The following is a 14907-nucleotide window of genomic DNA, read 5'->3' on the forward strand; positions in this document are numbered from 1 at the left end:
AAAAAAAAAAAAAAAAATCACAAAATGATTCTAAATAAAAATCATATATAATACAATTAATTTTATTAATTTTGAGTCCTTCACTGAAAAGTAACTCCTACAAGAAAACACAATTTTGTTTTAGAATGTGGTTTCCAGGAACACCTTTCAGTACACTGCTTAATTAAAGCTTCTTCTGAAAGAAATTCAAAAGCAAGTCTCTCATTTATTCAGCCACCTCTGACCAGTACTACAGTTATAAAAGTTGTTAGCAGCATAATTTATATTCTCAAAGTGTTCCTCTACCATTCATGCTAATCAAATACTATTTACCATGGTATTACCATCATTAAGGATCTTTTTCTTACTGTGGGTCACGATCAGATAAAATGTTACAATCAAGTTTTAGTATTTATATACATACGAAAAAGACAAAACATAAATGTATTGATACTTGATTTAAAAATTAAGACAGGGTGATAAATCACTTTCCTCAATAGATAAAACCTTTATCTTAAAATAGATTTCAATACAAATTATGATAAGTAAAAAAGAATGAACTAAGAAGCTAGGATGGGAAAAATTATTCTGCTTCCATGTTTTAGTTTCACTTCTGATAAAGGTAGGGGGAGAAAAGAAGAAAATAAAAAGAGAAATAGACAAGAAAGACCAAAAGAGAATAAGAGGCTTAATCTGCAACCACATTTACCTACTCTTCACGTCAGCTAGTTCACTGTACTATACATAATTCACTCTTGTGAATTATCTGATTAATCCTTGTTCAGAGTCCTTCATCCTTAAACTTCAGTTCCCTGGGAAAGTAACATCAGAGGCCACATTTTCCTTAAGCTATAGTAGGAAACAAAACGTTTTTTTCTCTGGAGTTTCATAGTCAGAGGTTAATTTTATTTACAGAAAAGCTTTTCTAATTTATAAAATTAGTAAAGCCAGATCCCCAAAACCCAGTTCATATCTCTTCAATGCTACCTAATTCTTCTGCTTTAAGTAGAAGTATATCATGAGGTAAAACTAAAACACTGAGGCAGAATAAGAAAGATATTAAAAAGGAGAGAGAACACTATGGTTTTTGCGTATATATATACTCACAAAGATGGCGTGAAGAAAGACTATCAACAGAAAATAGTAACCATCTGTCATTAACATAAATGGGGAATTAAAAATGCTGCTGCTACTGCCCTCAACTTTCCTCTCATATGTAATTTTCCCACTTGCACCTATATATAAGACATAACCATTCTTCACCTTCTTTCAGTATCACTAAGCACTGTACTGTGCCAAAACTTGAAATAATTTTCCTTTTTAAAAAGTATTTGGAAGTAGTTTTGTATCTCATAGTTGCTTCCAAAGATTGAACCTGAGTTGGTATGTTACAGACTGAGATGAAGCATAAGACAACCAGAGTTCAATTCCTCAGTGTCTGTTCTTCTACTGATTATAATTCAAGCACATTTTTTCCAGTTTTACAACATAAAAAATTACACTAGTATCAATTATAGTTGAAATACAAATCATGCTAATTCCTACCTGAGAACTCCATCTACTTGGTCTCTGGAGTAGCCTTTTCCACTTTCACCACTACTGGATGTGCTGTCCTTTGTGCAGTTAGTCTTGTTCTGAACACCACGGCCTGATGGTTTTCGGCAATGAGCGCTATTTCCAGCTGTGCTCCCATTTTTCATAATTATTTCCAATAGTGCTGTAGAAAGATACAGAAAATATACTGTTCCTGTTTACATCAAAGTACATATGTACTATCTAGAGAAGAAAGTTATAAAGCAGACAAATTAAGAACTATGTTCTCCAAAAAAATTCACAATCGGGTCTTTTTAAATAGCAAGCATTCTTTTATGTACTTCATTGTTTACAGACCACTAATCACCATTTAAAGTAGATGTTAAGAAATTTAAAGTTAATAACTTGAAATTATTATCACTGAATTATTTGTGACTTTTGTCACATTGTACTGAAACTGCAGAATATCAAAGAAAGAGAGTCTTAAAATTAGCCAATGAGATCATCTATAAGGAAACAGAAATCAGACTTTCTGCTTATTTCTGAACAATGATTACAACCAGAAAACACTAGAATAATATCGTCAAAATGTTCAGAGAAAATAACTGTCAACTTGAATTTGTACTTCTTTTTTTAGAAAGTGTGCAAAATAAAAACATTTTTAAGCAAACAAAATCTGAGGCTAAAAGACTTTCACCAGAGGATACTATAATCTCTGTATTTCAGACAGAAGAAAAATGCTTCCAATAAGCTGAAATGTAAGAAGGAATGGTGAGCAAATATATACAGTATGATATTATTTATATAAAGTTCAAAAACAGGGAAAAACTAAACAATGCGTTATTTGAGGAGACAGACATAGGTAGTAAAATTATTTAAAAAATACAAAACTAATTCTAACTCACAAAAAAAAAAGACCAGATTTACTGGCCTAAAGGAGACTGGAGAAACCTCGAGAGTATGGCCCCCAGACACCCTTTTAGCTCAGTGGTGAAGTTACCTCCGAGGTTCACTGTTCAGCCTGGGAGTGGACAGCCCCGTAAAACCAAATGAGACTAACAAGGTATAGGAGTCCAGTGACAAGGGCCAGAAGGCAGAAGGGGACAAGGAAGCTGGTGATAGGGAACACAAGGTTGAGTAAGGATATTGTTGATGTGTTGTGAGATTGTTAACCATTGTCATAGGGCAACATTTGTAGTAACTCTTAAATGAGAAACTATTTTGTTCTGTAAGCCTTCATCTTAAGTAAGAATAACAGCACAATTGGAAGAGCGTAGTCAATGTCACTGAACTGTGTATGTAGAAATTTTTGAAACGGTGTATCTTTGGCTATGTGTATTTTCACCAAAAAGAAAAAAAAAAAAAGGTTGAGAATTTAGATGGTTAATATGTTGTGGGGTTGTTAACCAATGTCATAAAACAACATGTGTAACTACTGTTTCATGAGAAACTATTTGTTCTGTAAGCCTTCACCTGAAGTACAATAAAATATAAAAAAAAAAAAAATACAAAACTAAACCCGTTGCCATCAAGTCGATTCTGACTCATAGCGACCCTATAGGACATAGTAGAACTGCCTGGTAGGGTTTTCAAGAAGCAGCGGGTGGATTCAAACTGCCAACCTTTTGGTTAGCAGCCGAGCTCTGAACCACTGTGCCAGCAGGCCCCTACCCCCCCAGAAAAAAAAAAAAGTCAGAAAAGTGGGAGCAGGAAGCATGAGTACTGGTGATCTATTTTTTAATCTGGACAGTAGGTAAACATCATTTATTTTATTATTACTACTTAACTGTTAATGTGTATAAAATAATAAAAATTAAAAATAAAAGATATAAATTCTAATATTTTATTCCCCTATCCCTATGTATTGTCTTTCATATGCCCCACTTTGAAGCACATGGCCCTAGACCACTATAATATAGATTGAAATCACTTAAAATTTTTGTTACTTTCCTACTCAAATAGAATAAAAAAATTTTATTCTAGCCAGTAGTAGAAAACAGTCACTGAAAGTAACACCCAAGAATACAGTTAAAAAGTAGTACTTTGTGAAGTTTACAAAGTGCTTCAACATGCATTATTTCATTGGATACTTTCAACAATCTTAAGAAATGGCATTCTTCACACTTTTAAGATGTGTAAACTGAGTTTCAGAAAAGTAAGGTACTTGATAAAAGTCATAAGACCAGGTGAGAAGATTAGTCAGGATTTAAACCCAACTACTGAATCTAATGTTCTTTCCAGTATATACCAAGATGACTACTGAACAAAGTTTCCACAAGTCTCACAAGTATATCACTAAAATTTGTTCTTCCTCCTGTTAACCAGCCCATAAATGAAGCCAGAAGCTCTTTATTCTACAACCAAAAAAAACCAAACCCGTTGCCGTCGAGTCAATTTTGACTCACAGTGACCCAAAATCTTCAATTAAGGTCATCTGCCTAATTCTCTTACATCTTAGATATCCAGGGGTTAGTGTTCTTGGGTTCCCCTTCTTTTCTTCAATAAGGAAGGCATAACTCTAACTTTTCAATGTCTCCATTTGTCACTTGAAAGTGCCAGTAAAGTCAGCCTGCCTGCCTGCCTGCCCGTCTAGTTTTTCAACTGTAGAACGCTTGAGGGTCTTTAATATTCTAAGACTGTAACTCTTACACAGAGGGACATAGTATGTGGTGCAATATTTATTTGTACAAAATTTATTTGTTCAAAGTCCTTGATACAAAGAGGTTAGAGGGAATTACACTTTTGGCCAAGATGGTGTAACTAATACCAAACTTGCCCTTCTGCCATATAACAACTAGATAATTAGACAAAGTATACGAAAAACTATTGTTAAATACTGGGACACAGGCAATAGAAGACTACAGTCACTAAGAAAAGAGAAACAAATGAGGTAAGCCCTATGCTCGCTACAGCTTTATGCCTGGAGGATTTCCAAATCACAGTGCAAGGAAGGGGGAATCCACGCAGAGTACTGAAGTCTCACTGAGTTGAGGAAGATAGAGACTGGAATTTAGGGAAGCCAAAGTAGCTGAAATCTCCAGGGTACAGTGCCAGAGAGGAAGGAGATATACAGAGAAAGAGTAAAAAAATCTGCATGAGGTCCCCTTGCATCTTTGGCTGAGCAATGAACTGGCTTACATGGACTGAAACTCTATGAGACTGGGCAAAGAGCAACTACAACTACAGGCCTGCTGTAAGCTGAACAATTTCTAGAGCTCAAACATGGCTAGAGGATGTTGAATTTCCAGCTAGCCAATGCAGAGACCTTATTGAACACCCAGAGCATTCAGTAGAAATCCCCCGAAGGGTCTCACCCCAGCAGGAGAGCTAAACCAGCCATACAGTTTAGACTTGACTTAACAAAGTATTGAAAAAACAGAGTCTCAAAAGAGTCAAAGTGATCTACAAGCAATTTAACTGACTGCCAAATCAAACTTCAATCTTCTTTAAAGGAAAATGTGTGTTGGTAAATTTCTAGAATTTATCCTTATTGGATCAACATATACAAAAGGGATCGCTCAGTTTTTACTTGAGGAAGCAGATAATTTTTTATGCAAGTATGTCTCCATACAGACTTTATAATCCACCTCTAAACTCCCATAAATCATTGGATTCCATCAGTGGGTGATGGTACCATAGATGATGGGTTTTTTTCTCTCTTCCTCCTATTGTTTTTTCCTCCAAATTTTCTGTATTAACATACATTACCTTATATAGAAAAACTGATCCTACTTTAAAATAATAAATACCCTCTTCTTGATAGCAAACTATTATAGAAACAATTATACTACCAACTTAGATTAGGTAACAAGGAAGTGGCCACTGACCATTTTGAATGAAAGACTTTCAGTTATACTAGGAGGGTTATACTCTAATCCTTTCAAACAAGGAAAGTGAGTAGAGTTACTAGGATCAAGGAATCTGTCACATTACTAATCGCCACAATTACTGTCTGAAATCCCTTTCCTGGCTGCATTTGGAGGTCTGGATATTTGACTATCTGTCAGAGACAGCAATGGCAAGAAAAGGGCAGCATTAGTCAAGCTGTGGTCTTTCATAACTACCTCAAACTGGGACTTTATTAATATATATGTAAGAATTCCTGGTATGATAAGCATCCTCCAGTTAAGAGCAATACACAAGACAGCACAGCATTTAGAAGCAGAGTTCAGAGCCACACCACCCAAGTTTGAATCCCAACTTTGTTATTTCGTAGCTGTGTGACTTTTGGCAAGTTTCTTAACCTTGTCATGTTTCCATTTCCACATTTGTAAAACAGGGATAAGAATAATGGTTCTATTATAAAGATGACATCAGTTAAACCCAAAGCACTTAGAGCAGTGCCTAACGTGTTGTTGTTGGGCGCCACTGAGTCAGTTCCGACTCATAGTGACCTTATGTGTAACAGAATGAAACACTGCCTAGTTCTGCACCATCCTTACAATCATTGTTATGTTTGATCCTGTTGTTGTAGCCACTGTGTCAATCTATCCTAACACACAGCAAGTGATTAATTAATATTAGTTATTATTATTTAGGTGAGGGAAAAATATCTAATATCAGTTTAATGCTTATTGCAACAAAGAACTCCTATAAGGTTTATAGCCTCAAAGATGCCAATCAGAAAATTAGAGTTTCTGCTAATTCAACACAGGCTTCCGTAAAATAGTCTCTAAAATAGAAGACTGTAAATTAATGAAGGGAGGATAAAAGAAAAACATAGATAAAAGACCAGTTATTACAATTCATCTCAAAACTAAAGGTTACACAGGGCTATATAAACTAATATAAACTCATCTAAGTAAACTGCCATGAAATGTGTCCAGCAGCAAGAATTTAGAATTGAAGTAAACAGAGTCTGAAGTTACCATAAGACAATCCCTTCTAAGGCAGGAAGTAATTCCTTAACCTAGAATCTCCATAAGAACTATGAAGTTCACATGAAGAAGAACTCCCTGACATTGTACGCAAAATATCAAGTATATATGTTTTTGTGCATTTTTCTTGAATAAGAGTCCAAAACTTTTACCATACTCTCAAATAGGTCTTGATCTTAAAAAGGAAACTACTGTCCCAGAATGATGCTGCTTTACAAATTTGAAAACAGAAGACATCAGGAAAACTTATCTATAAATTACAATGAATCTTTCTCAGAATAACAGAATCTAAGCAAAATGCGCTTCTGGCGAACTTATTTGTTAATAAATACAACAAGAGTAGAAAATTAGGTGTTACAGTACAATGGTGATATTACAGACTAAGACAGTTTCATTCAAGCGGAGAGGAGCCCTGGTGGTACAGTGGTTAAGCGCTAGGCTGCTAACCAAAAGGTTGGCGGTTCAAACCCACCAGCCACTCCACGGGAGAAAGATGTGGAGGTCTGCTTCTGTAAAGATTTACAGCCTACTGTCCTATAGGGTCACTATGAGTCCAAATCAATTCAACAGAAGTAGGTTTGGGGTTTGGTATTCAAGTGCAGTTGAACTCTAAAACCTATAGAGGAGGCATCAAATGAAATCTACACAGGAAAGGGAGGCAATGTAGCAAATATTATTATTATAGACAATTTCAAGAGAGAGACTTGAGAACGCCAGTCTACAACAGATCCTGTTACCACTCATGACAGTTAAATATCATTTTTCAATCATGGTGACTCTTCTCCCTGAAGTTAAAAGTTTGTAACAATGTTAACTACAACAGCCACCACTTACTTGCACATCTACAATTTGACATGCACTGTGCTGACTGCATCATTATATCTCATTGAATCTTCATGTATCTCCTGTAAAATACTATCATTATCCCCATTTTAACAGATGAGGAAACTGGGGCTTAAAGAGGAGTAGTAACTTGATCAAGGTCATACAGGCAGAAACTGGCTTTAGGTCTTGAACCATAAAAACTCCCAAGCATGATCCTTTATGTTCCTTGCCAATCTTAATGCAGAGGACTGCAAAACCTAAGAGGAAGCCAGAGCAATCAGCTGAAACAAACCTGTTCCTTGAAACAGAGGCTGCCAACCAACAGAACACATGCATTGCACTACTCCATGAACAAGAAATAAACGTTTAGTGTGTTAAGTTACTTAAATATTGAGGTCTGTTTGCCACAGCAGCCTGTGTTTCCCTAACTAAAAGAAAGAATGAATTGCTCAAAAAACAATGCTGGGAGAAACAGCTAATTAACCATTCGGCAAAAAGGAAACAATCTGAAGCATTTCTCATACCTAGAATAATGTAAGCTTTAAATGGAATTGGTGGTGCAATGGTTAAGAGCTTGGCTGCTTACCGAAAGATTGGTGGTTCGAATGCACTAGCAGCTCTGTGGGGGAAAAAGAACCTGGCAATCTGCTCCAATAAAGATTACAGCCTAGGAAACCCTATGGGGAGTTCTACTTTGTCACGTAGGTTCGATACAAGTTGGAATTGATTCAACGGCATACAACAACAAAAATAAATAAATAAAAGTGAATATTTAATGTAGTTTTGGAAAGCCTTTACAAAGACAAAAATCTATAAAGAAAAAAAATTAGGAGCAATATAAAATAAAAAAGTTATTTAAGTAAAAAATAAAAAAGCCTTAAAAGGTCAACTATAAACTTAGCAGAGCAACTCCAACTCACAATAAAAAAGTTTATTAGCAATTTTGCTCAGCATAGCAAGAGAGATGCCATCTAGAAAAGGAAAATTACTTAAAGATAAGAATAAGGGCAGTTTCAAGCAGAGAGGGATAAAAAGACCTAAGGCAAAAATGCTATTCTTTCTCACTATACACTATACAAAAAGGCTATCCACTTATTCATTTTGGAAACAAGAGCAGGTTGCTCTACAAATAAACAAGGTAATTCTGCTGACCAAAAAAAAAAAAAAGTGTGGGGGGGGGTGGTATTTGGTTAGAAAATTTTCCTAAGCAAAGAAAACTGCGAGGGCATATATCACAGCTTTTTTTTTTTCTTCCCCTTGCAACTGTGATTGTTGTAACTTTAAGGATTTCTGAATCTTCCACAGCTTAAAATGAGCATGATTGTACAAAATATTTAACTTCCAGATTGTCCTGAAGTATCACATATGGAAAAAAGTCAGAATTTTTTTTTTTTTTTCAAAATCACAATCACTGTGCCATCATGGCATACTGCTCCCTTGGACAAAAGGGACAAAATAAGTAACAGGGTTTTGTGGGGTTTTTTGATTGTTTGTTTTTTAAAGATAAAGGAGAGTTAATTCTATGCATTAACAAATGCAGCTAGATCTCAATGCACGTGTTCAAATTATTACTCTAGGTAAGTTTCAGCAACCAAACGTCTTTGAGTAAATGTTCACTACTAGGACAATGCTGAAAAAACAACTTTCAGAAAAATGCAGAGAAAATTTCCTATTAAATTTCTAGCAAATGAGGAAGAATAGTCTTTTCATCCAATGGTGCTATGGTAGTTAGATATCCACATGCAAAAGAATGAAACTAGACGCTTTCCTCACACCAGTCACAAAAATTAACTCAAAATGGGCCACGCACCTACATGTAAGAGCTAAAACTATACAACTCTTAGAAGTAAATATAGGAGTAAATCTTTGTGACCTTGGTTTAGGCAAAACATTCTTAGTATGACGCCAAAAAAACCCAAAAACCCATTGCCATCGAGTCGATTCCAACTCATAGCTACACTATAGTACAGAGTAGAACTGCCCCATAGTTTCCAAGGAGCGCCTGGTAGATTCGAACTGCCGACCTTTTGGTTAGCAGACGTAGCTCTTAACCACTACACCACCAGCGTTTCCAATGCCAAAAGCACAAGCAATAGAAGAAAGAATGGTGAAACTGGACTTCATCAAAGTTATCATCCTTTGCAGTGTCAATGATCCCATCAAGAAAGTAAAAAGACCATCTACAGAATGGGAGCAAATATTTGCAAATGATTTATCTGATAAGAGACATGTATCGAGAATATATAAAAAAACTCTTACAACTCAATCAAAAATGGGCAAAGGATCTGAATAGACATTTCTCCAAAAAGATACACAAATAGCCAACAGGTACATGAAAAAATGCTCAACATCGTTAGCAATTAGGGAAATACAAATCAAAACCACAATGAGATACTACTGTACAACCACTAAGATGGCTATGATAAAAAAGATGCAGAATAACAAGCGTTGAAAGGATGTGGTGAAACTGGGACCTTCATACACTGCTGTTGGAAATGTAAAATGATGCAGTTTCTTTGGAAAATGGCCTGGTAGTTCTTCAAAAAGTTAAATACAGTTACCATATGACCCAGCAATCTCATGCCTAGTTATTATATCCAAGAGAAATAAAAACATATATCCACACAAAAACACATACATGTATGTTCACAGCAGCATTATTCATAATAGCCAAAAAGTAGAATCAACCCAAATGTCCATTAACTGATGAAAATAGTTATATATTCACACAAAGGAATATTATTTGACAATAAAAAGAACTGAAGTACTTATATGTATATGCTACAACATGGATGAACCTTGAAAACATTATGCCAAGAGAAAGAAACTGGTCACAAAAAAACATGTATTGTGTGATCCCATTTAAGTGAAATGTAACAAACAGGCCAATCTACAGAGACACAAAGTAGATTAGTGGTTACCTAGAGCTGCAGAGGGGGCAAACTGGATAGAAATGAGGAATAAATGCTGATGGGTATAGTGTTTCTTTCAGGGGTAAGGAAAATATTCTACAACTGACTGTGATAGTTGCATAACTGTGAATATACTAAAAACCCACTGAGCTGTGTACTTCAAATGAGTGAATTATATGGTATGTGAATTATGCTTCAATAAAGATGTTATATATATATTTTTTAAATTCCAGCAGTGTTGTTGGAAAGTTTTCAAATATGTAGATATTTATTATCATATTTTATGTATGCAAGAGAGCTTCTTTCTACAATGTCTTTCCCTGGCTAATGCATTCAAGAGGTCATCAAAGACATAAACAATTCAATTTTTATGAAAATCTAACTGTGAATGGTACAGAAAGGCACTTAGATAGTAATCTATTAGTTATTAACAAGAGAAATATAACATCTAATATATAGTCAAATTTTAACTGTAGTTTAGTCCTTATTAAATGTAATCACAATGTTAACTTTGAGAGCAGAGCGCAGCATGGTCTAGGGTAGTGGGTCACAATTTTTAAATGTGAAAAGTTTCGTACAACTTCTGGAAAGAGGGCAGTAGCAGCAGCTCCCGAAATTCCCTCAAAAAATTATACACAGCAACTACATAGCAAAATCAAAACTTCAAGGACAACATCCCAAAATACAAGAAGGTGGGAAATCTCTGTGGGCATTAGTACTTGTGTGGGAAGAAGAACAGGACAGTAACGGAGCATTTACCATCACTGGAAACAGAAGAATCCCAAAATAACCAAAAAGGACTCTTTATATAGCACAGCAGGCAAAACTGAGAAAAGAGTGTTAAGAAGGAGTGGATTTTGCCCACTTAGTAATAGCTGAGTGCAAAAATCCACGATAAGGTCTTAAGGGAATAGAACACTCTAGGCACTACAAACTCTCAAAAACTAATCAGGTAAAACTCCCTTCCAGAACAATGCCAAAATAAGGAGAAACTGCTGGGAACAGAACCCAAACTGAGGAAGACAAGAACAATAGGAAAAAAAGAGAGACAAGACCCAAACAAAAGCAGGGAAGGAGAATGGTACAAGGAGATCTCACATAGCAAGCTAACATATTTTCTAACACTACACAGAAACAAGAGAAGAAAGATTGCTGTGCATTTAGAAAAGCTAACTAAACTAACTTCATGTAAAACTGAATAAAAGAAAATGACAGGAGTAAAATCTTATACAAAGTTACTATAAGAAAAAGAGATAATAAAAAGAAAACAAATCTCTGAAGACAATGAACACAGAAAGATCTACCTACAAGACAGATGAACACTATAACCTACTATTTCTAAACAAGCTGAAAAGACTTTAAAATAATGATAAAAAGCCAACTACCATCAAGTCATCTCTGACTCATAGCAACCTTACAGGGCAAAGTAGAACTGCCTCCATAGGGTTTCCAAGGCTGTAAATCTTTACAGAAGCAGATTGCAACATCTTTCCCCCCCAGAGCACTGGTGGGTTTGAACCACTAACCTTTCCATTATCAGTCAAGTGCTTTAACCATTGTGCCACCAGAGTTCTGTTTTATTTCTAAGTACATTATAATTTTTTACCTTCATTAACCTTGTATCCAGTAATCCTGTTGAATTTAGCATTCCAATAGTTCACCTGGATAAACTTATTACTTACAAATATTGTCTTTTCCTACCTAATACTTACTTTGTTATTTTTTTTTTTTTTGTATTAACCCAATATAATGTAGACTAGGAGATACCCAGCAAACACTCTTGTGTTGTTCTCACTTTAAAGGGAAGGCTTCACTTGCCAAAAAAAAAAACTGAATCTGAATCTAATCTGGGCTCTAGATCTACCCCCACTGAACAGGAAATGTAGGAGACACAGGAGCACTTCAGACGACAGAACAACAGAAATCAGAATTAGAAAAACCCACAAATTATTTATCCATAACTTGGTAATAGAACTCAGGAAAGAATAAGAAATGAAATAAAAAATCCTTTGAGAAATAAAGAAGAACCAAAGAGTGAATAAATGAAACAGACAATGCCTTAAGAGAAAGAGAAGATAAAGAGGACAATTTTTTTTTAATTAAAAAAGAATTTGAGACAAAGTGACAAATATTGAAGATAAGGAAGATCCAACATACATACTATAGAAGCCCTGAAAAAGAAAAATTAAAATAAGCAGTAACTGGAGAAATTTTCTGACATAAAATCAAAAAGATTTGAAACTACACATTGAGTGGGCAAATCACATATCTAAGAATACTGACCTAGAACAACCAACACCAAGACATATTTTAGTAAAATTAACTGGGCACTAATTAAGAGAAGAAAATTAGATTGTCATCAGACTTTTCTCATCACTGGTACTTGATGAACAAAAAAAATGGAGTACCATATTTAGATACCAAAAGAAAGAAAATGTGAGCCAAGGTCTTTGTATCCACTAAACTAACTTTAAGCATAAGGTTCAGATGCACTGTTTTCAGTATTCTAGAACTTAGAGAGTAATTGTTCCCAAAGCCCTTTCTGGGAATCTAGTACAGAACAGGCCTCAGGAATCCAAAATAATCAGAGCTACATTGACATAAGCGCTGGTGGCAAGCATTAAACGTATAGTTATAGAACCAAGAACTAAGACTAAATGACAGCTAAAAGAGAGAGCACATAGTATGTAATAATAGTGTGTTCTGACACTGTAGACAGTTCAACTATTTAAAAAATGGTAGGCTTCGTCCTTTCTTTCCTTTAATTAAGAAAAAAATTTAAATTATTGGTCCTCGTTCCTTCCCTTCCCTTCTGCAGCTGACTGCCAGGGCCTGAAAGGCCAGGACCAAGGAAGCTATTAGGACCGAGGAGCTAGTCACAGCCAAAAACATAGCTGGGCTTGATACAGCCTGCTCAAATGGGATCAAGGAGGTAACTAATTACATACAGGGGAAAATGAACAAATAAGTAAACCGAGAATAATGGGAGCCATGTTTCACAGTGTCAGAGAATGGAATTACAAATATGGAAATAGTGAAGGCTAGAATGAATCCAGTACTGAACTGAAAATGGAGTTATTAGTGTGAATATGAACATAAATATGCATGTATATGTATCTCCAACTAAACCAACTCCATGTAATATACATTTATATTCACATATATACGTATGTATCTGTGCTTATACATCACACAGATAACAAAATATAGATGAAATTAATATAAATGTATATATGCCCACACACAAACATATATAATATGCATACATACACATACATGCATATACACTTCCTAGCTCTGTCCACTAAAACTAGAAGCAATGATATCCCTGTAGCAACGGGCAAACCTAGTGCCTATATCTTAGTTTCGAAATACCATTCATTGCCCACTAAAAGGAATCAGAGCTCCTTGAAGAAACAGGTGATTCCAGGGCAAAGAAAGTAAAAAATGAGCCTGAAAATTTTTTTCTTGCAGAAAGTAAAGCAGTTCAGAGAACGATGAGAACATGCTAAAAGGACATATAAGGCAGCATGAAGGGGCTTCCACTGGCTAAATCTGGGGCAATCTGAGAATCTAAATACATAACGACAGTAATGGAGTAAACAGGAATCCAGGAAGCCAAACTGATACATAAATATTAATAAATGTAGAAAGAATGAAGAATAACTATCGTTTAGTAACCATCAGAATAATTACTTTTTCAGGAAAGAATCATCAATGGATGCTAAAAGGCATTGGTGAAAGTTTGCTGAGGAACAAGACAAGGTATTTCTTCACAAAAGGTTTATTAATTACAAAGAGGAAAAGAGTAACTTTATAGTGGAGAAATCTGACAGTCACCAACTTAGTCAAGTGATCCAAGTTAACTTCACCAGTAAAGACCAAATCAATCCCATGTGACTCCTGATATGTTACACAGAAAAAAAAAAAAAGACACTATCTGCATAATAATCATGACAAATGCAACATGGGTCCTTTTTGCCATAACGGACATAAATGGAAAAAGGTGAATGAATTTTGTGCATTAATTTCCTAAATTTTATGGTTATACTGCAGTTATATAAGGGTTTTTGTCTTAGAAAATATACACTGAGTTACTTAGAGGTAACAAGGTATTATGTCTACAACTTAATTGGTTCAGAAAAAAATACAATAGTGAAAAAAAGGCAAATTGTGTGTGTGTGTACAGACAGATGGGTGGTGGGCAGGGAGAGAGGCAGAGTAGTAGTGAGGAAATAATAAAGCAAATGTAGTAAAATTTTAACAAATGGAAGCCTGAGTGAAATATATACTGGAAGTGTGAACCATGATTGTGACTTTTCTATAATGTTAAAATTCTTCCAAAATTAAAAAAATTAAAATTAAAATGAGTTGAGAATGGGCAAAGTATATGCAAAAAAAGATATTTAACTATTTTCAATAATTATATTAGTGGGATAACAATATTAGTAATATTACTCTCAAACTATTTTATGTATTGTGTGGCATAAAGAAAATCAGTAATTATGACAGTCTATTATACCCCATGCCCTTGAGAACCAAAATTACTACTTATATCTTATACACAGATATAAGCTAGAAATTGTTAAGTAAAACCCTTGAAGTGAAAATTAGAAATAACACTAAATACTCATAAGCTGTTTTATCGTCTCGAAAAATCATGTATTTCCTACTCCTGTGCATTGAAAAGGCCCAGAAACAATGAACCTAACTAGTAGCCACAGCATCCCTAATGCCTAGATTGTGAGCCTAAAAAATCATTTTCCACCAAAAGAAACCAG

General features: G+C 35.0%; 1 protein-coding gene across 7 annotated transcripts in view; it reads right to left on the bottom strand.

Annotated features, from left to right (window-relative positions):
* The window catches only part of DNAJB14 (DnaJ heat shock protein family (Hsp40) member B14), a 55435-nt gene that overhangs the window by 32439 nt on the left and 8089 nt on the right, over positions 1-14907 (bottom strand). For 6 of the 7 annotated variants that reach the window (XR_002824667.1, XR_002824668.1, XM_023734717.1 and 3 more), the window contains exon 2: positions 1525-1696. The exons of the other annotated variant lie outside the window; for it this stretch is intronic. Coding sequence is in view for 4 of the 6 variants with exons in the window: in XM_023734717.1 (XP_023590485.1) it covers positions 1525-1696 (172 nt within the window). In the remaining 2 variants the exon portion in view is untranslated. The remainder of the gene's footprint in view (positions 1-1524; positions 1697-14907) is intronic. 7 annotated transcript variants of the gene reach the window in all.

This window comes from Trichechus manatus, unplaced genomic scaffold, assembly GCF_000243295.1.
Source record: "Trichechus manatus latirostris isolate Lorelei unplaced genomic scaffold, TriManLat1.0 scaffold00071, whole genome shotgun sequence".
Classification (NCBI taxonomy): Eukaryota; Metazoa; Chordata; class Mammalia; order Sirenia; family Trichechidae; genus Trichechus; species Trichechus manatus.